General features: G+C 38.6%; 1 protein-coding gene across 1 annotated transcript in view; it reads left to right on the top strand.

The window, feature by feature from the left end:
* Nucleotides 1-21,870, top strand: part of LOC113897870 (serine/threonine-protein kinase MRCK alpha-like) — a 52,810-nt gene that overhangs the window by 3,537 nt on the left and 27,403 nt on the right. Inside the window, exons 2-5 of the mRNA XM_027550815.1 lie at nt 4,297-4,390; nt 4,764-4,894; nt 6,896-6,960; nt 11,563-11,639. Coding sequence (XP_027406616.1) covers nt 4,297-4,390; nt 4,764-4,894; nt 6,896-6,960; nt 11,563-11,639 — 367 coding nt within the window. The remainder of the gene's footprint in view (nt 1-4,296; nt 4,391-4,763; nt 4,895-6,895; nt 6,961-11,562; nt 11,640-21,870) is intronic.

Here is a 21,870-nt window from a genome sequence, read left to right as displayed (position 1 = left end):
TGGGTCATTTATTTTTCTGGAGTTGAGCTGTAGGAGTTGCTTGTATATTTTTGAGATTAGTTGTTTGTCGGTTGCTTCATTTGCTATTATTTTCTCCCATTCTGAAGGCTGTCTTTTCACCTTGCTAATAGTTTCCTTTGATGTGTAGAAGCTTTTAATTTTAATTAGGTCCCATTTGTTTATTTTTGCTTTTATTTCCAATATTCTGGGAGGTGGGTCATAGAGGATCCTGCTGTGATGTATGTCAGAGAGTGTTTTGCCTATGTTCTCCTCTAGGAGTTTTATAGTTTCTGGTCTTACGTTGAGATCTTTAATCCATTTTGAGTTTATTTTTGTATATGGTGTTAGAAAGTGTTCTAGTTTCATTCTTTTACAAGTGGTTAACCAGATTTCCCAGCACCACTTGTTAAAGAGATTGTCTTTAATCCATTGTATATTCTTGCCTCCTTTGTCAAAGATAAGGTGTCCATATGTGCGTGGATTTATCTCTGGGCTTTCTATTTTGTTCCATTGATCTATATTTCTGTCTTTGTGCCAGTACCATACTGTCTTGATAACTGTGGCTTTGTAGTAGAGCCTAAAGTCAGGTAGGTTGATTCCTCCAGTTCCATTTTTCTTTCTCAAGATCGCTTTGGCTATTCGAGGTTTTTTGTATTTCCATACAAATTGTGAAATTATTTGTTCTAGCTCTGTGAAGAATACTGTTGGTAGCTTGATAGGGATTGCACTGAATCTATAAATTGCTTTGGGTAGTATACTCATTTTCACTATATTGATTCTTCCAATCCATGGACATGGTATATTTCTCCATCTATTAGTGTCCTCTTTGATTTCTTTCACCAGTGTTTTATAGTTTTCTATATATAGGTCTTTAGTTTCTTTAGGTAGATATATTCCTAAGTATTTTATTCTTTTCATTGCAATGGTGAATGGAATTGTTTCCTTAATTTCTCTTTCTGTTTTCTCATTATTAGTGTATAGGAATGCAAGGGATTTCTGTGTGTTGATTTTATATCCTGCAACTTTACTATAATCATTGATTAGTTCTAGTAATTTTCTGGTGGAGTCTTTAGGGTTTTCTATGTAGAGGATCATGTCATCTGCAAACAGTGAGAGTTTTACTTCTTTTCCAATTTGGATTCCTTTTATTTCTTTTTCTGCTCTGATTGCTGTGGCCAAAACTTCCAAAACTATGTTGAATAGTAATGGTGAAAGTGGGCACCCTTGTCTTGTTCCTGACTTTAGGGGAAATGCTTTCAATTTTTCACCATTGAGGATAATGTTTGCTGTGGGTTTGTCATATATAGCTTTTATTATGTTGAGGTATGTTCCTTCTATTCCTGCTTTCTGGAGAGTTTTTATCATAAATGGGTATTGAATTTTGTCAAAGGCTTTCTCTGCATCTATTGAGATAATCATATGGTTTTTGTTTTTCAATTTGTTAATGTGGTGTATTACATTGATTGATTTGCGGATATTGAAGAATCCTTGCATCCCTGGGATAAAGCCCACTTGGTCATGCTGTATGATCTTTTTAATGTGTTGTTGGATTCTGATTGCTAGAATTTTGTTTAGGATTTTTGCATCTATATTCATCAGTGATATTGGCCTGTAGTTTTCTTTTTTTGTGGGATCTTTGTCAGGTTTTGGTATTAGGGTGATGGTGGCCTCATAGAATGAGTTTGGAAGTTTACCTTCCTCTGCAATTTTCTGGAAGAGTTTGAGCAGGATAGGTGTTAGCTCTTCTCTAAATTTTCGGTAGAATTCAGCTGTGAAGCCGTCTGGACCTGGGCTTTTGTTTGCTGGAAGATTTTTGATTACAGTTTCAATTTCCGTGCTTGTGATGGGTCTGTTAAGGTTTTCTATTTCTTCCTGGTCGAGTTTTGGAAAGTTGTACTTTTCTAAGAATTTGTCCATTTCTTCCTCGTTGTCCGTTTTATTGGCATATAATTGTTGATAATAGTCTCTTATGATCCTTTGTATTCCTGTGTTGTCTGTTGTGATCTCTCCATTTTCATTTCTAATTTTATTGATTTGATTTTTCTCCCTTTGTTTCTTGATGAGTCTGGCTAATGGTTTATCAATTTTATTTATCCTTTCAAAGAACCAGCTTTTGGCTTTGTTGATTTTTGCTATGGTCTCTTTTGTTTCTTTTGCATTTATTTCTGCTCTAATTTTTAAGATTTCTTTCCTTCTACTAACCCTGGGGTTCTTCATTTCTTCCTTTTCTAGTTGATTTAGGTGTAGAGTTAGGTTATTTATTTGACTTTTTTCTTGTTTCTTGAGGTGTGCCTGTATTGCTATGAACTTTCCCCTTAGGACTGCTTTTACCGTGTCCCACAGGTTTTGGGTTGTTGTGTTTTCATTTTCATTTGTTTCTATGCAAATTTTGATTTCTTTTTTGATTTCTTCTGTGATTTGTTGGTTATTCAGCAGGGTGTTGTTCAGCCTCCATATGTTGGAATTTTTAATAGTTTTTCTCCTGTAATTGAGATCTAATCTTACTGCATTGTGGTCAGAAAAGATGCTTGGAATGATTTCTATTTTTTTGAATTTACCAAGGCTAGCTTTATGGCCCAGGATGTGATCTATCCTGGAGAAGGTTCCATGTGCGCTTGAGAAAAAGGTGAAATTCATTGTTTTGGGATGAAATGTCCTATAGATATCAATTAGGTCTAACTGGTCTATTGTATCGTTTAAAGTTTGTGTTTCCTTGTTAATTTTCTGTTTAGTTGATCTATCCATAGGTGTGAGTGGGGTATTAAAGTCTCCCACTATTATTGTGTTATTGTTAATTTCTCCTTTCATACTTGTTAGCATTTGTCTTACATACTGCGGTGCTCCCGTGTTGGGTGCATATATATTTATAATTGTTATGTCTTCTTCTTGGATTGATCCTTTGATCATTATGTAGTGACCTTCTTTGTCTCTTTTCACAGCCTTTGTTTTAAAGTCTATTTTATCTGATATGAGTATTGCTACTCCTGCTTTCTTTTGGTCCCTACCTCTCTCTTGAATTTAGTGTTTGTCTTGCACTAGAGAACATCCTGGAAGACTTCTTTCAGAAAAGTCTGTGTTGTACACTTCCTACCTCTTTGTATGTCCAAAATTTTCTTTCATTTGCTTTTATACTTGCATTTTTTATTTGCCAGCCTCAGCATTTCCTAGAGAGTGATAGGACTAACTATCCCATTAACTGAGTGATCCTCTGGGAATGGAGGTTTAATGCTGTTATATTAATAAAGTAGTGTAGACTGTATGTAATGCTTGTGTGTGTGTGTGCATGTTCAGTCGTGTCTGACTCTTTGGAATTTTCCAGTCAAGAATACTGGAGCAGGTTGCCATTTCTTTCTCCAAGTTATCTTTTTGACCCAGGGATCAAATCTGTTTTTTGTGTCTCCTGCATTAGCTGGCAGGTTCTTTACCAGCTTAGCCACCAAGGGACTCATACACTATGCTTACCAGTAAGCTATTTTACATATGGGCGTAGTGTGGATTTTCAATGATTACATTAATATTTTAATTAGTCTCTAAGAAGAAACAGTTTGAAATAGTGACCTTCCTTAACTAAGTCAGTAAAACTATAAGCTGAGCACCAAAGAACTGATGCTTTTGAACTGTGGTGTTGAAGACTCTTGAAAGTCTGTGGGACTGCAAAGAGAACAAACCAGTCCATCCTAAAAGAAATCAGTCCTGAATATTCACTGGAAGGACTGATGCTAAAGCTGAAACTCCAATACTTTGGTCACTTTGGCAAAGAACTGATTCATTTGAAAAGACCCTGATGCTGGGAAAGATTGAAGGTGGGAGGAGAAGGGGACGACAGAGGATGAGATGGTTGGATGGCATCACCGACTCAATCGACATGAGTTTGAGAAAACTCTGGGAGTTGGTGATGGACAGGGAGCCTTGGCATGCTGCAGTCCATGGGGTCACAAAGAGTCAGACACGACTGAGCGACTGAACTGAACTGACTGAAAACTATCTTTGCCTTGAATTAATTGTTTCTCCAACAACATGATCTGAACCTGGAAGAAGTCTACTGTTGTCCAGTGTGCCCTAAATCTGGTCAACCATTTCACATTTTTTAATGAGCATTATAAAAATCCAGGATAACATATATTTTAGAGGTATCTCTAGATTTTTACCCTTTTCTGTTGGTCAGAAATTATTTGTTATGACTCCTTAAATACTTTGTGCTAAGATTCACTGTCCTGTATCTTTCTTTATTCTCATTAGGTTGGTTAATTTTTTTCCATGTTTGCCATTATCTGTCTTTTACTTTCTATATTATAGCATCAAGGATGAAAAAGAGGCTCAGGACTTGGTGTTAGAAAAAACCGAAGAAGAGGAGTCTTTAAGAAATTCCAGCTTGGTTTTAGGAGCAAGAGTGAGTGTCAATCACAGCCCAGAAAGGCTCATAAAATGGAAAAAAGGAAAGCTAAAATGATGATAATAAACTTGCTGAATAATCTCAGTTCATTGGATTTCAACCTGAAATATGCCTTTTCATATGAGATCAGTCCTACTTTTTTTGGAAAGGGAGGCAGTTACCAGAATTATAAGAATAAAAATGAGACTGTTCACATGAATTTTTAATACTATCCCCAAATTTATTGAAAAATAATACATTTTAACAGTCAGTTTTCTGTTTACTATTCAAGAAAACTAATAGTCCCCAGCACCTCCGAACTTTTTCTAGAGGTGATTTAAAATTTTGTAAACTTAAGATGGAACTCAAACCTACTTACCTGATTTTGTAGAAAATGCCAGGGGCAATGGAGCGATGTGATAAACTGGATATGTCAGCTATGATTATGTTGGAGTCAGCTTTGGACAGAGAGAAAATTTCCAGAAAGATCCTCCCAGAGGCTGTGCCAGTCACTCTAAACTGGTGAGACCAACTGATACCATTTTTTAAATGATTGTTTTATAATCTGGTTGCAAAGTGTTGTGTTTAGTTTCTTCCTAAGACAAGTCGGAGAAGGCAATGGCACCCCACTCCAGTACTCTTGCCTGGAAAATCCCATGGAGGGAGGAGCCTGGTAGGCTGCAGTCCACGGGGTCGCTAAGGGTCGGACACGACTGAGCGACTTCACTTTCACTTTTCACTTTCCTGCATTGGAGAAGGCAGTGGCACCCCACTCCGTGTTCTTGCCTGGAGAATCCCAGGGACGGGGGAGCCTCGTGGGCTGCCGTCTATGGGGTCGCACAGAGTCGGACACGACTGAGGCGACTTAGTAGTAGTAGTAGTAAGACATAAAGTATGGGTTTTTTTTAAAGAATAGATTTATTTCTATGAAAAATGATGAAAGTTTGAAACCAATTAGTTACTTTTAACATATGTACTTTCAACAGGCTTTAATTGATTCCAGTATCTCTACAAAATGATATCAATAATACTAAAAACTAAATCATCTGTGAATGAAATTTCTGTTGTTCTCTCCTTATTTGCAAAATTTCCTTGATTCACAGGTTCCCCAAATCCTCTAGTAAGAAATACCTTGTATACGTAGAAAAAAATCTTTTGAATAGTAATAGAATGAGGTAAACTCAAAATGAGGCATATTTCCCATGGACCTTTAACTATTAAATGACCTTTAACTTCTACTGAGGTTAGTTTCCATATATTTTTAATTATAGCTGTAACTTGCACATGGCAATATGTGTATTTTTTAAAGGCTGCCTCTCTCCATTCTGTTTGCTGGTCAGTAAAGCAGTTTGTTTTATTCTTACCACAAACATAGAGCAAATTAAACTCCAACAATGTGTATGCTGCTGCTGCTGCTAAGTCACTTCAGTCGTGTCTGACTCTCTGCGACTCCATAGATGGTAGCCCACCAGGCTCCCCCGTCCCTGGGATTCTCCAGGCAAGAACAATGTGTATGACAATATGATAATCATACAAATAGACAGTAAGCATAGCTAATAAATACATCAGTGTATTTGAGGTGGTATAGTATCAGAGAGTGGAGAAGGCAATGGCACCCCACTCCAGTACTCTTGCCTGGAAAATCCCATGGATGGAGGAGCCTGGTAGGCTGTAGTCCGTGGGATCACTAAGAGTCGGGCACGACTGAGTGACTTCACTTTCACTTTTCACTTTCCTGCATTGGAGAAGAAAATGGCAGCCCGCTCCAGTGTTCTTGCCTGGAGAATCCCAGTGATGGGGGAGCCTGGTGGGCTGCCGTCTCTAGGGTCGCACAGAGTCGGACACGACTGAAGCAACTTAGCAGCAGCAGCAGCAGTATCAGAGAGTAAAAGGAAAAAAAGCAAGAAAATTCAAAACCAGTGTGAAAATATAAACATGACAGCAGTTTCCTACATCAGTGTGCTCAAAAAGAGTCATTTTAATGAGTCAAGAAGAAATATAAGCCTCTGAGGGCCTCTGAGGGCTTAAAGACTAATTCATTTAACTGTAGTTATTAACATTTGAATCAGCTTCAATGTAAAAGTTGAAATACTTAAAGTCAAAAGCTTCATATGTTACAAATGATCCAGTTATACAGTATACTTCATTTAAAAATGAAAAAGACATTCCTCAGTATGTGGATGATACAATGTAAACAGCTATCTGTATAATCTTCCAGAAAAAAACACATTATTTCATCTTATGCACAGAGCATCTCAGTTCACACATTTGCTTAAAAGTAGGCATGTAAATCAGACAGAAAATAGTATATGTATATACATTTATTTGCTCCACTATTTCAATTCCCTATGAAATAAATCCAGATACATTTTATCTGGAATGTTATAAGTAATAAATTCAGCTTGACTGAAGTCTCTAATTGCATTAGCCCTACATTCCAGTTAAGTGAGATAGATCCACTTATAGGTCAGTCTCCTGCACTTTGCATTTAATGGTGTCTTCCCTTTTCTCTGCCTCTTTTAGTAAAATGAAAGCCAGAGAGAAGTACCAGTCTGATATGTGGTTAGAAATTGAACACCCGAATAAAGGTGAGACACTCAGATCTAAAAGGGTATGGGGCTAACTTTTGCCTAAATCAGTACCTATTGCACTCCATGTCCATGAGTCCAGTTAACTAGGCAACCAGTTTACTATGCAAGTGGAAGATTAGCTCTCATAAGCCAGCTTGGAGCCAAGGTTAAGGTTTGTGTGTGTGTCTACTCTTGTTTGATAAAATGTTCAAAGAGTCATTTTGTTTGGTTTTATTTTATACAACTTAAGAGATTTTTCTATCACAGTGGAAGCAAAGTATTTTATTTTAAGTGGAATTACCTTTTATAAAGACCTTTTGTAATACAATTTTTTTCATTTTGTTCCAGTCACATCCCAGTTTTGGGAAGCTCCCATGTGTCACAGCATAAGGCAAAGCCACTCTGGCAATGGGAAAATCTGCTATTCAAATTAAACAGAGTCAAGGCAGCGCATGTCTGTGTGTTTAGAGCTGTAGGAATCAAAGTGGGGAGATGGCGAAGTGCAGCTGAGAAGACATCATCATGGGAGATGCCTCAGATTTGCATCAGGATGCTCCTGATCCTCCTCCACTTTTTTCCCATGGTGCATTTTTAAAAATCTTTTAATTGGAGGATAATTGCATTATAATGTTATGTTGGTTTCTGCCATACAACAATGTAAATCAGCCATAAGTATCTCTGGTTCCTCTGCCTTTTCTAAAACCAGCTTGAACATCTGGAAGTTCACAGTTCACGTGTTGCTGAAGCCTGGCTTGGAGAATTTTGAGCATTACTTTGCTAGCATGTGAGATGAGTGCAATTGTGCGGTAGTTTGAGCATTCTTTGGCATTGCCTTTCTTTGGGATTGAAATGAAAACTGAACTTTTCCAGTCCTGTGGCCACTGCTGAGTTTTCCAAATTTGGTGGCATATTGAGTGCAGCACTTTCACAGCATCATCTTTTAGGATTTGAAATAGCTCAACTGGAATTCCATCACCTCCACTAGCTTTGTTCGTAGTGATACTTCCTAAGGCCCACTTGACTTCACATTGAGGATGTCTGGCTCTACGTGAGCACAGAAGAATTGATGCTTTTGATCTGTGGTCTTGGAGAAGATTCTTGAGAGTCCCTTGGACTGTAAGGAGATCCAACCAGTCCATCCTAAAGAAAATCAGTCCTGGGTGTTCATTAGAAGGACTGATGTTGAAGCTAAACTCCAATATTTTGGCCACCTGATGTGAAGAGCTGACTCATTTGAAAAGACCCTGGTGCTGGGAAAGATTGAGGGCAGGAGGAGAAGGGGACAACAGAGGATGAGATGAATGATAGATGGCATCACCAACTCAATGGCCATGAGTTTGGGTAAACTCTGGGAGTTGGTGATGGACAGGGAGGTCTGGCATACTGCGGTTCATGGGGTTGCAAAGAGTCGGACACGACTGAACGACTGAACTGAACTGAACTGATACATAAGGGGCTTCCCTCTAAAACCTTCCTCCCACTCCCCACCCCTCTAGGTTGTTACAGACCATCAGGTTGAGCTCCTGTGTTATACAGCGACTTCCTACTAGCTACCTTTTTTATACATAGAAGTGTATATATGTCAATGCTACTCTCTTAGTTCATCCCATCCTCTTCTTCCCCCACTGTGTCATCAAGTCTATTCTCTATGTCTACATCTCTATTCCTGCCCTGAAACTAGATTCATCAGTACCATTTTTCTAGATTCCATATATATGCATGAATATATATTTGCTTTTCTATTTCTGACTTACTTCACTCTGTATGACAGACTCTGGATTCATCCACATCACTACAAATGACCCAATTTCATTCTTTTTTATGGCTGAGTAATACTCCATTTTATATAGAATGTATTAAAAAAAAATACACTGTGGGTGTTACCTTTAATCCTTTGAAGGGATATTTCATTTTCTCAATAGAAGCTGCTTCTTATGCAAATATGTTAGTGGAGCTTCCGCCTGTCTGAGTTCACCATTCCTTTCATTCCACAGTTTTTTGGTTCACATTGGATTGTATCAGAGTGAGATGAACCTGCAAGAGCTGATCAACATTCTGGAGGGGAAGGAATAGGTGAATCAGGAATTCAAGATAGGCAAACTCTGGAAGTAAATATTTGTCTAATAAATATTTGTGGGTTGACTTTTTATGGACAGTAGAAGAAACAATTAAAAAGAACTTGAGTATCCTTATAAAGACAAGAACCAAGATAGGTCCTAATTCAAGAGAGAGGTAGAATAAGTGATGCACTGAATACAGAATAAGTGATATAGCAAGTTCAGATGGTAGTGGCCTCAGGGCAGATGCTCCAGCAAAGGAATCAAGGCAAGGGTATTGCTCACTACAGAGAACCAGTAGATGGGATCCTTCAGGACCCCAAAACCTTGATAAGTGGGAGTAGTGCTAAGCTTGACATTTTTTTGAAGGAACCTAAAAACAAAGACTATATATTATCACAATACTTTATCAAGTTAACATTTTAAGCTTTACACATGAAGTTTTATTTCTCAGTTCAGTCACTCAGTCGTGTCCGACTCTTTGCAACCCCATGGACTGCAGCACACCAGGCCTCCCTGTCCATCATCAACTCCCAGAGTTTACTCAAACTCATGTCCATTGAGTCAGTGATGCCATCCAACCATCTCATCCTCTGTCGTCCCCTTCTCCTCCCACCTTCAATCTTTCCCAGCATCAGAGTCTTTCCCAATGAATCAGTTCTTTGTATCAGGTGGCCAAAGTATTGGTTTCAGCTTCAACATCCGTCCTTCTAATGAATATTCAGGACTGATTTCTTTTAGGATGGACTGGTTGGATCTTCTTGCAGTCCCAGGGACTCTCAAGAGTCTTCTTCAACACCACAGTTCAAAAGCATCAATTCTTCAGCACTCAGCTTTCTTCACAGTCCAACTCTCACATCCGTACATAACTACTGGAAAAACCATAGCCTTGACTAGGCAGACCTTTGTTGGCAAAGTAACGTCTCTGCTTTTCAATATGCTGTCTAGCTTTGTTATAACTTTTCTTCCAAGGAGCAAGCGTCTTTTAATTTCATGGCTGCAGTCACCACCTGCAGTGATTTTGAAGCCCAAAAAAATGAAGTCTGTCATTGTTTCATTTTTATTTGTCACAGTTTTATTTTTACCATTATTTTTTCCCTGAATGCTGTAGAGCAGTACAATCCTTATGCAGTATTATGTGACATTTCTGGACACATTTCCTTACTTGACTATTAAGAAATTGTGTTGGCAATTTAGAGCTGGAAAATTCACACTCATGGCAATATCAGTTGTTAAATGTATGCTTATTGGAGAACGTCTAAATTCCTACTTTTTCTTCTCTTGTATTTAAATAAAGTTATACTCATACCATAAGGTTTTATTTTTTAGTATATTTAAAGTTCATACAATTGCTAAATGACAATGTATGGAATTTCTTTAAAATTCCTTTAAGGGAAAAAATAAACTTGTAGTTGGCTATTTTATTTTGTCTAAATAAATAAAGCCTTGATACTATCATAAAAGTTTTAAGTATAATTAATATTTGTTTTATATCTGCCTGTGTTCTTCTTATAGATAACTTAAGCTAAGAAATGCATACATTTGACCCTCCATATCTGTGAGTTCCATGTCTGTGGATTTGCCCAAACTCAGATAAAAAATACAAAACAAAAGATTTATGGAAAGTTCCAAAAAGGAAAACTTGACTTTGCTGTGCACCATTCTATTTACATAGAATTTATATTGAATTTGCCAGCTTCCAGCAACTATTAACATAGCATTTACATTTTATTCAGTACTATAAGTAACCTAGAGATGATTTAAAGCATAGAGGAGGATGTGGGTAGGTTATTACATGCAAATACTACATTACTTCATGTAAAGAACTCGAGCATCGGAGGACTTTGGTATCTGCAAGGGGTACTGGAAGCCATATCCTATGGATACTAACAGATAATTGTACTAGGTACCTGGGTTAGGAGGTTAGGAAATTGATTCCTGCTGTGGGGAGAAGCTAACATAGAAAAAGCATCTATCATTGGCATGACTATATTGCTGAAATCCCCTTGAGGCTTCTAAAAATGTTTCAAAATTTATTTAAATGTAATACTATTAAGGAAAAGAAAGCAATGACTTGACACGCAGGAGTTAATTCATGAAAACTTACATAATTTATTTATATAATTTCATTATAAGTTTGCATAAATTTGCTAAAATTATTTCATTTGAGATGCATAATTCTCAGATATATTTAATATATAAAAATAAATATAAACCTATTTTGATTTAAATATGTACACAAGGACTTCCCAGGTGGCACTAGTTTTAAAGAACCTGCCTGCCAATGCAGGAGACATAAGAGACGTGGTTTCCAGGGCATGGCAACCCACTCCAGTATTCTTGCCTGGAGAATTCCTCAGACAGGGAAACCTTGTGGGCTACAGCTCATAGGGTTGCACAGAGTCAGACACAACTGAAGCAACTTAGCACGCACACACTCACATAAATCAGGTTATCTCCAAAAATATGGTCTGAAAACAATTTTAAAGAGATTAAGGTTGAAAAAGGCATGAATGCTGGTTTCAGTTTTCTCATTTATAAACTGCTTGCTGTTGTCTTCCAGGTTTAGTGCTACAAGACCCAAGTTCGTCTTCCTTGGCACTTTTTAATACAACTTCTAATGCTGTGGCTCAGTGTGAAGTAAGTACTAAAATTCTTGGGTATGTGCTGCCGCCACTTCAGAAGTCACTGGTGCTTTCAGAGTAGCACTTCCGTTTGCAATAAAACTCTTTTTTTTTTTTTACTATAAATTTATTTATTTTAATTGGAGGTTAATTACTTTACAATATTGTACTGGTTTTGCCATACTTCAGCATGAATCCACCACAGGTATACACGTGTTCCCCATCCTGAACCCCCCTCCCTCCTCCCTCCCCGTACCATCCCTCTGGGTTGTCCCAGTGCACCAGCCCCAAGCATCCAGTATCATGCATCGAAAACTCTTTTAATATTCCGTGGGAGAGAACTGGAGGCTTGACATAAGCACATAACAAAGAAACAGTTTTCATGGAAATAAGGCTGCAAGGTTATGTAGGCTGTAAAGTCATCTATATTAGAATTAAAATAAAATATTTTACATCGTGAATTCTGACACACATAGAGAAAAGTACGTACCTCTGTTACCTGCTCTCAGGTGAAAATCGGAAACATGACTGATGCCCCACAAGTGTGTCCGTCCTCAGAAACAGCAAGCCCTCTCTTTCTGCTGGGGGCAATTGCTACTCTGCCACTCACCTTGCATTTTGTAATGTTTTTACACTCAGTGAATGTATGCATCCCTAAACAAGAGGATTTAATTTTAGTATATAAGTAGAATCACCCTGTACAGATTCTTTCGTATCACAGCTTTGAGTGGGTGAGTCTCATTTATGTGTAGTAATAATATGTTCAACTGTATTTCAATATATGTGATCATCCATTATGTGAATATACAGTAGTTTATTTACCCATTCTGTTTTTGGGGAATCCTTGGATATGTGTCTGGTTCCAGTCAGGAAACTAAGAACTGTAACAGTTAATAGAGATGTTTCACTTTATCTATTTATTTTTAAAAACTTTATTTAGGTGAAATTGATGTATAAGTGATGTACATATTTAATGTATGTACAATTTGATGACTTTGTAGATACTCATACACTCATGAAACTATCACCACAATCAAAGTAATACATACATCCATTACCTCAAAAAATTCCCTTGTGCTTCTTTTTATTGTTAAACACTTTTGTCCCCACATTGCTTGCTGGATCTTAGTTCTCTGACCAGGGATTGAACCGAGGCCCTCAGCAGTGGAAGCAGGGAGTCCTAACTACTGGACTGCCATCCCTGGCAGAAATATGGTCTCTTACTGCCATTCCTGTAAGAACACTTAACATAAACCCTCTTAACAAGTTTTCAAGTACACAATGCAATACGGCTAGCTATTGGCACAACTTTGTACAGCAGATCTCCAGAATTTATTCATCTTGCATAAGTGAAACTTTGTACTCGTTGACAGACGTTTCCCCACTTTTCCTCTCCTCTAGTTATTGGCAACCAGCATTCCACTCTCTACTTCTATGAGTTTGACTTTAGAATTTTCCCATAAGTGGAATCATGTAGTATTTGTCTTCTGTAACTGGCTTATTTCACTTACCATAATGTCCTATGGGTTCATTCATGTGAAAGTGGAAGTGTTAGTCACTCAGTCATGTCTGACTCTTTGTGACCCCACGGACTATGAAGGTCCAGGATTTGTTTCCTTTAGAATTGACTGGTTTGATCTCCTTGCAGTCCACGGGCCTCCCAAGAGTCTTCTCCAAGTCCACAGTTCAAAAGCATCAATTCTTTGGTGCTCAGCCTTCTTTATGGTCCAACTCTCACATCTATACATGACTACTGGAAAAACTATAGCTTTGACTATACAGACCATTGTTGGCAATGTCTCTGCTTTTTAATATGTTGTCTAGGTTTGTCATAGCTTTCCTTCCAAAGAGCAATTGGCTTTTAATTTCATGGCTGCAGTCACCATCTGCAGTGATTTTGGAGCCCCCCAAAATAAAATCTCTCACTGTTTCCATTGTTTCCCCATCTATTTGCCATGAAGTGATGGGTCTGGATGCCATGATCTTAGTTTTTTGAATGTTGAGTTTTAAGCCAGTTTTTTCACTCTCCTCTTTCACTTTCATCAAGAAGCTCTTTAGTTCCTCTTCACTTTCTGCCATAAGGGTGGTGTCATCTGCATATCTGAGGTTATTGATATTTCTCCTGGCAATCTTGATTCCAGCTTGTGCTTCATCCAGACGAGCATTTCGCATAATGTACTCTGCATATAAGTTAAATAAGCAGGGTAACAATATACAGCCTTGACATAATCCTTTCCCAATTTGGAACCAGTCTCTTCTCAGCACCAAAATCTGGTTTAAGGTTCTCCAGAGGAACAAAACCAACAGGAATTTATATCACTATCTATTTGTGTATCAATATCTCCTTCTGGTTATATTCCATAATCATGTGAGCCAATTCCTTATATCTGTATCTTTTTATATGTCCTTATGTTTATATATATATATGTGTGTGTATATGTTTTAATCTTTTATTTATTTAAGGAAATTATTTATGATCTATTTATGTGAGACAATTTCTTATAATGTCTGTATCTTTTTATCTATCCTTATGTATACTTATGGGCTTCCCAGTTGATGCTAGTGGTAAAGAACCCACTCATCAATGCAGGAACCATTAAGAGATGAGGGTTCAATCCCTGGGTCACAAAGATCCCCTGGAGGAGGGCATGGCAACCCACTCCAGTATTCTTGCCAGGACAATCCCATAGACAGAGGAGCCTGGCAGGCTATAGTCCATAGGGTCAGAAAGAATTGAACATGACTAGCGACTAAACAGTTAAATGAGATTGTAAGAGTGAGACCCTTGTCTGATAGTATTGGTGGCCTCTTCCATATGAGGGCACAGTGAGGAGCTGGCTGTCTGCAAGCTAGAAAGAAAATTCTTACCAGAAGCCAACCACACTGGCACCTTGATCTAAAACATCCAGCCTCTAGAACTATGAGAAATATATGCCTGCTGTTTAGTCACCTAATCCATGTATTTTGTTTTGGCAGCTGTAGTTGACTAAGACACCCCTCAAATTATTTTATGTGGTTAGTGTAACCTGATACCTAAACCTGATAAGGAATATTTTAGAAGGAAGAAGTCTAATCTTACTGGTGAACATACAGAATTCTACTTCTGACATTAATGAGTATTTTGTTGGTTCTATACCTGTTATGAAAAATATAGGTTTTGTCTTAACTGAACACACAGCTTTAAATTTTAGCCACTCATTAAAAGATTATCGAGGGTAAGGCTAAGATAATGATGCTCATGTGTTCGTTAAAGACAAAGGTATACAATCCACTATTTTGGCTGAAGTTACAGAAGCATTCTTTGAACTTTAGTTTGAAATTTAACAAGAACATCCATGGCTTCAGCTGTGCTGATTGCCATGTCCTTGGAACAGTTCAAAGATTATATACACTGTTTTCATTATACTTCATCACTATTGCCCAGTGGTAAAACATCTGCACCATACACATAGCAAATCTGACCTTTTGTATACTCTTAGCTGTACAGTGGGAATTCTCATGAAATCCTGCAATTGTTGAAAAAATTTTTAAGTCTTTAAAAAAAGTTGCTAAACAGAATAAAAAGAATAACTCAGCATGACCAATTTGGTATAAGACCCTGACGCTGGAAAAGATTGAAGGCAGGAGGAGAAGGGGACGACAAAGGATGAGACAGTTGGATGGCATCACCAACTCGGACATGAGTTTGAGCTATCTCCGGGAGTGGATGTTGGACAGGGAAGCCTGGCAGGCTGCAGTCCATGGGGTTGCAAAGAGTCAGACACAACAGAGTGACTGAACTGAACTGAATAGATACACAAAATTTCACTTTCAGTTCAGTTCAGTTCAGTCCAGTCGTTCAGTTGTGTCCGACTCTTCGTGACCCCATGAATTGCAGCACACCAGGCCTCCCTGTCCATCACCAACTCCCAGAGTTCACTCAAACTCATGTCCATCGAGTCGGTGATGCCATCCAGTACCGGGGTCCAGCCCCGGTGGATCCAGGGAATTCGAAGCGGGGACAGCGTCGGTGAGGATCAGGAAACAACTGCTTAATTAAATGTTAATTAAGGATATAAAGAGTAATAGAATAAGGATAGCTCAATGAGGAAATTCAGTGGAGAAAAGAGGCTGAAATAAGGATAGCTCAGTGAGGAAATTCAGGGGAGAAAAGAGGCTGAATAATTCAGCCAGAAGGTGAGAGAAAGAACGACATGGGGAGACCAAGTTTCTGTGAACAAGGCCCACACTTTATTTTCCAAAGTAGTTTTTATACCTTAAGTTATGCATAGAGGATAATGGGGGAAGGGATAGAGTCATGCAGTAAGCCAGGCTTTCTTCCTGCAAACTTATCATATGCAAAAGTTTAGGTGATTTGCATCATCTTCTGGCCCAGAGGCCTGTTAACATTTTAAGACCCTTTCTTCAGAAAACTTATTTTTCTCTAAAGGTGACTAGTCAGGCGCCACCCTCCAAAAGCATTAAAGTTGCATTCCTATAGGGCAAAGGTGTGGTGGGCTGTAACAAGAAAAAGAATTAATTCAAGGTTACAAGATTTCAAAAATTAAAGCTACTACTTACACCAATTATATTAATCAATACACTGCCAGGGACACAGCAGGTAAGGGATATGGAAACTTAGCAGCAAACGTTGTCCCAACAAGTGAAAATCCCTTCACCAATACAATTTCTAATCAATCTTTTAACTGCTCAAAGGAATCTGTATTCAGACAGTTTAGAACATCTCATGCCTCTCACAGTTGGAAGGCTCTGAACAATCACATGTGGCCGGAAAAACCTATTCAGGCAGGCTAGAGGACTTCCAAAGGAGTTTGTAGGTTGAAACACTGTCACACCCAGGAATTATTAACTGGAGCTGTAAGTTAACTTTTTTCAGAGAGAGGTAATGGGGGACAGCCCCCCGTAAAGTCAGAGGTGTAGGTGAGAGCACAAAGCAGAAAGTAGGCAGACTCTGGTTTTGGGGGTAGATGCTCGAGAATTTCCAGAGGGACTCCTGGGGCTCCATCCCGCCTTTGCGTATGCCGAACCTCCTTCCTCATGACCTTTGCCATGGGCGGAGTTCCTCACGCTGGCTCCCGGCAGTGATAGAATTCCAGTTGAGCTATTCCAGATCCTGAAAGATGATGCTGTGGAAAGTGCTGCACTCAATATGCAATATGCACTCAATATGCAATATGCCGGCTCCCGGCAATCCAGCCATCTCATCCTCTGTCATCCCCTTTTCCTTCTGGAAAATGAATCAACATAACACAGTAACACATTAAAAATATAACACAGTAACAGATTAAAAATATTAAAAGTCTGGCTCAGTCTCTTGTGGGGTCACTGCTCGTTTCTCCTGGGTCCTGGTGCGCACAAGGTATTGTTTGGCCCTCCAAGACTCTGTTTCCCCAGTCCTATGGAAGTTCTGTAATCAAATCCCACTGCCCTTCAAAGTCAAATTCTCAGAGGGTTCTCAGATCCCCAGGTTGGAAACTCTGTTTTGGGCCCTAGAACTTTTGCAACAGTGCAAGAAGGCAATGGCACCCCACTCCAGTACTCTTGCCTGGAAAATCCCATGGATGGAGGAGCCTGGTAGGCTGCAGTCCACGGGATCGCTAAGAGTCGGACACGACTGAGCGACTTCACTTTCACTTTTCACTTGCATGCATTGGAGAAGGAAATGGCAATCCACTCCAGTGTTCTTGCCTGGAGAATCCCAGGGACGGGGGAGCCTGGTGGGCTGCCATCTATGGGGTCATGCAGAGTCGGACACGACTGAAGTGACTTAGCAGTAGCAGCAAGAACTTCTTTGGTATAATTGTTCTCCAGTTTGTAGGCTCAGTGGCTCTATGGTGGGGCTAATGGCAACCTCCTCCAAGACGACTTATGCCACACAACTGTGCCTCCCAGGTCTGCGGCACCCAGAACCCCTGTCCCCACAGCAGGCCATTGCTGACCTGTGCCTCCACAGGAGACCCTCAAACACTCAAAGGCAGGTCTGGTTCAGTGTCTTGTGGGGGTCACTGCACCTTTCCCTGGGTCCTGGTGAGCATGAGGTTTTGTTTGTACCCTCTGAGCATCTCTAGCAGTTATGAGATTTGATTCTAAATGTGATTACACCACTCATACCATCTTGTTGGGACTTCTTTGCCCTTGGACATGGGGTATCTTTCTTTTGTGGGATCCAACATTATCCTGTTGATGGTTGTTCAGCAGCTAGTTGCAATTTCGGTGTTCTTGCAAGAGAAGATGAGCATACATCCCTCTACTCCACCATCTTGATTTTCATGGATTAAAAATATAAATCATATTATTTCAATAAAAGCATAAGAACATCTGAAAAATTTCAACAGCCTTCTATGATAGAAAAGCAAAACCCTTCTTCCCAATCTAGAAATAGAAAACAACTTTCTTTATCTGATCAAAGATATCAGCACCAGCAACAAAAGTCATATATAATAATAATATTTAATATTATATAATTATCATTATATGTTGTATAATATTATTATCCTCCATCCTAAGTCACTTCAGTCATGTCTGACTCTGCAACCCTATGGACCAAAGTCCACCAGGCTCCTCTGTCCATGGGATTCTCCAGGCAAGAATACTGAAGTGGGTTGCCATGCCCTCCTCCAGGGGCTTTTCCCAACCCAGGGATCAAACCCATGTCTCGTACCTTCTCCTGCATTGGCAGTTAGGTTCTTTACCACTAGCACCACCTGGGAAGCCCTCTTTACCAGTAGTGCCACCATTATATATAATAATAATTATATACTCCAGTACTTTGGCCACGTCATGCGAAGAGTTGACTCATTGGAAAAGATTCTGATGCTGGAAGGGCTTGGGGGCAGGAGGAGAAGGGGACGACAGAGGATGAGATGGCTGGATGGCATCACTGACTCGATGGACCTGAGTCTGAGTGAACTCCGGGAGTTGGTGATGGACAGGGAGGCCTGGCGTGCTGAGATTCATGGGGTCGCAAAGAGTCGGACACGACTGAGCAACTGATCTGATCTGATGTATATAACTGTATAATGGCAAAATACTGAAGCTTTTCTATTTTTATATTTATGAACAAAGTATAAAAATGAAAAGTATGAAGTGCAAAAAAGTATAAAAATGAAAAAATAAAAAAATTTATGTTTATGAACATAAAATTCATTATGAAATTGAGGATCTTTTCAATAAATTATTAGAATTATTAATAGTTTAGCAAGGTGATTGACTACCATATCAGTATATAAAAATCAATATACAGAGTATATTATATGTACAGAATATGTTGACTGCAATGTCAATATACAGAAACAAATATATGTCACATCAATATACTCAAATCAAATGCATCTCTCTATATGAATATTAAATAATATGAAGTAATTATATTAGAATATTAAATAATTATCTTTTGAAACATACCCCATTTACAATAGCATAAGGAATCAAATATTTAGAAGCAAATCTAACAATAGCTAGAAGGCTTCTAGGAAGAAATATTATAAAATTTAAAGAGGGATATTTGAAAAGGCCTAAGTTAAATAGTCTATAACACTAGATTGAAAGACACAATATTATAAAGATATTAATTCATTTTTTTATTAATTTATTTTTTAATTGAAGGATAATTGCTTTACAGAATTTTGTTGTTTTCTGTCAAGCCTCAACATGAATCAGCCATAGATATACATATATCCCCCTCCCTTTTGAACCTCCCTCCCATCTCCCTCCCCACCCCACCCATCTAGGTTGATACAGAGCCCCTGTTTGAGTTTACTGATAATACATCAATTCAGTCAAGATTCCATCAAGATTAAAGATCTAATATAAAATATCAAGATTAAATATAATCCTGATTAAATTCTATTCTCTTCATGAAATTTGCAATGTGGTCACACATCTCTTCTCTACGTCTGCATGTCCATTCCTTCCCTGCAAATAGGTTCATCAGTACTGTTTTTCTAGATTCCATATATATGCATTAACATACTATATTTGTTTTTCTCTTTCTGACTTACTTCACACTGTATAACAAGCTCTGGGTTCATCCACCTCACTACAACTGAGGTGTAGTTGTACAAACATAAAAATTTGTTCCTTTTTATGGCTGAGTAATAGTCCATTATATATATATATAATATATATATGTATGCATATATGTATATGTATCACATGTTCTTTATCCATTCATCTGTCAATGGACATCTAGGTTGCTTCCATGTCCTGGCTAGTATGAAGTGTTGCAGTAAACACTGGGGTACATGTGTCTTTTTGAATTGTGATTTTCTCAGGGTATATGCCCATAGTGGGATTGCTGGGTGATATGGTAGTTTTATTTCTAGTTTGTTAAGGAATCTCCATGTTGTTCTCTGATGTTTTTGATGTGGACCATTTTTAAAGTCTTTATTGAATTTGTTACAATATTGCTTCTGTTTTATGTTTTTGGTGTTTTGGCCACAAGCCTTGTGGGATCTTAGCTGCTCAGCCAGAGATGGAATAGGCACGTCTTGCACTAGAAGGTGAAGTCTTAACCACTGGACTGCCAGAGAAGTCCCAGAAATTCAGGATTTATTATAAAACTACAATCTGTAAATTAAAACAGTATGGTATTTGCAAAAACATAGATACATAGACCAGTGGTGTATGACAGTGCCCAGAAAAATTTGTATTAGAAATGCTTAATTTATTATAAAACTGGGACTATAGAACAGTGAAAAATGATCATCCAAACACAAGCCTTAGAGTAGAAATAGATGTTTACAACACTACAAATAACAAAAGCTCATATCTAGAATATACAAGGAATTTATAAGGCAATAATAAAAAGACAGTGAACCTGATGGGAAAGTGGCAAGAAATTTAACAGGCTATTCATAAAAGAGGAAATCCAAATAGACAATGAACATATTAAAAGTTCTAAACCTCATGAGATGCCACTAGAGAAAATAAATAGCTAACACAGAATGATTACAAAAGCAAGTGTTGGTGAGTATTTGAAGAAATATGAATCTGCATATTGTATAATTCCATTTCTAGAAATATATCCTGTAGGAATGCTTACATATTTTATGCCGGGAGGTATGTAGAAGAATGATTGTAATAGCTAAAACACAAATGTCCATCAAAATGAATGAATAAAGAAATTAGGCTATATTAATGTAATGAAATACACTATATCAATAACAATGAATAAATTACAGCTATACACAACACCATGAATGAATCTCATTAGCATAATGTTGAGTGAAAAAGTCAAGCACAAAAGACAACACACTATGAGCAAAATTAAACTCTGTGTTTTGTAGTCTCAGCTGGTTGGTAGTGATGCTCTTGGATAGGAATGCCCAGAACATTCACCTGAGCCATAGTACTGGTAGTGAGTGCCACACACAATCTTCTCCGTCACCACAGGGACCACTGTGTGTCTGGCCCGAGCCTAGTGATTCTTATTATGATAGCACGATGCACTTAAGTAAAAACTATAAGGGAAATCTGAGGAACAGGATTGATCACTCACAGGCCCTGGAGGGTACATGGCACACCCAAGGGCCACACAACAAGGTGGCAGATCGAGAGAATGGGAGAGAAAGGAGACTGAGAGCTCTGATTTTACTGGCATAGAGGGTGGGGTGTCTTGAGTTTCAAGGTTTCACTCTATGTTGCCTAATTTAAAGCTTAAAAGTGAGATTCAGGGGATGGGAGAGGACAGATGGGTCTCTCCAGTAGGCAGTTACCTAGGTTACTGAGAACTTTCTGAAGGGAATCTTCATTGGTAGGAGTAAATTAACTCCTTATCTACTTGTTTTGCTGATAGCTGTGTCGTATAGCTAGCTTGCTTATGCCCACCGTAATGGTCATGGCCCTCCAGGGAACAGGTCTATTAGCCATGTTGTTCAGTCACACAGTCATATCCAACTCTTTGCGACCCAATGGACTGTAGCACACCAGGCTTCCCTGCCCCTCACCATCTCCCAAAGTTTGCCCAAGTTCACACCCATTGTGTCGGTGATGCCATCCAGCCATCTCATCCTCTGATGCCCTCTTCTCTTTCTGCCTTCAATCTTTCCCAGCATCAGGGACTCTTCCAATGAGCCAACTCTTCACATCAGATGACCAAAATACTGGAACTTCCGCTTCAGCAAAAGTCCTTCCAATGAGTATTCAGGATTGATTTCCTTTAAGATTGACTGGTTTGAGGTCCCTGCTGTCCAAAGGACTCTCAGGAGTCTTCTCCAGCACCGCAGTTCGAAGGTGTCAATTCTCTA

The sequence above is a fragment of the Bos indicus x Bos taurus genome, chromosome 8, assembly GCF_003369695.1.
Source record: "Bos indicus x Bos taurus breed Angus x Brahman F1 hybrid chromosome 8, Bos_hybrid_MaternalHap_v2.0, whole genome shotgun sequence".
In the NCBI taxonomy this organism is placed as follows: Eukaryota; Metazoa; Chordata; class Mammalia; order Artiodactyla; family Bovidae; genus Bos; species Bos indicus x Bos taurus.
This window is presented reverse-complemented; position numbering and strand designations above follow the sequence as displayed.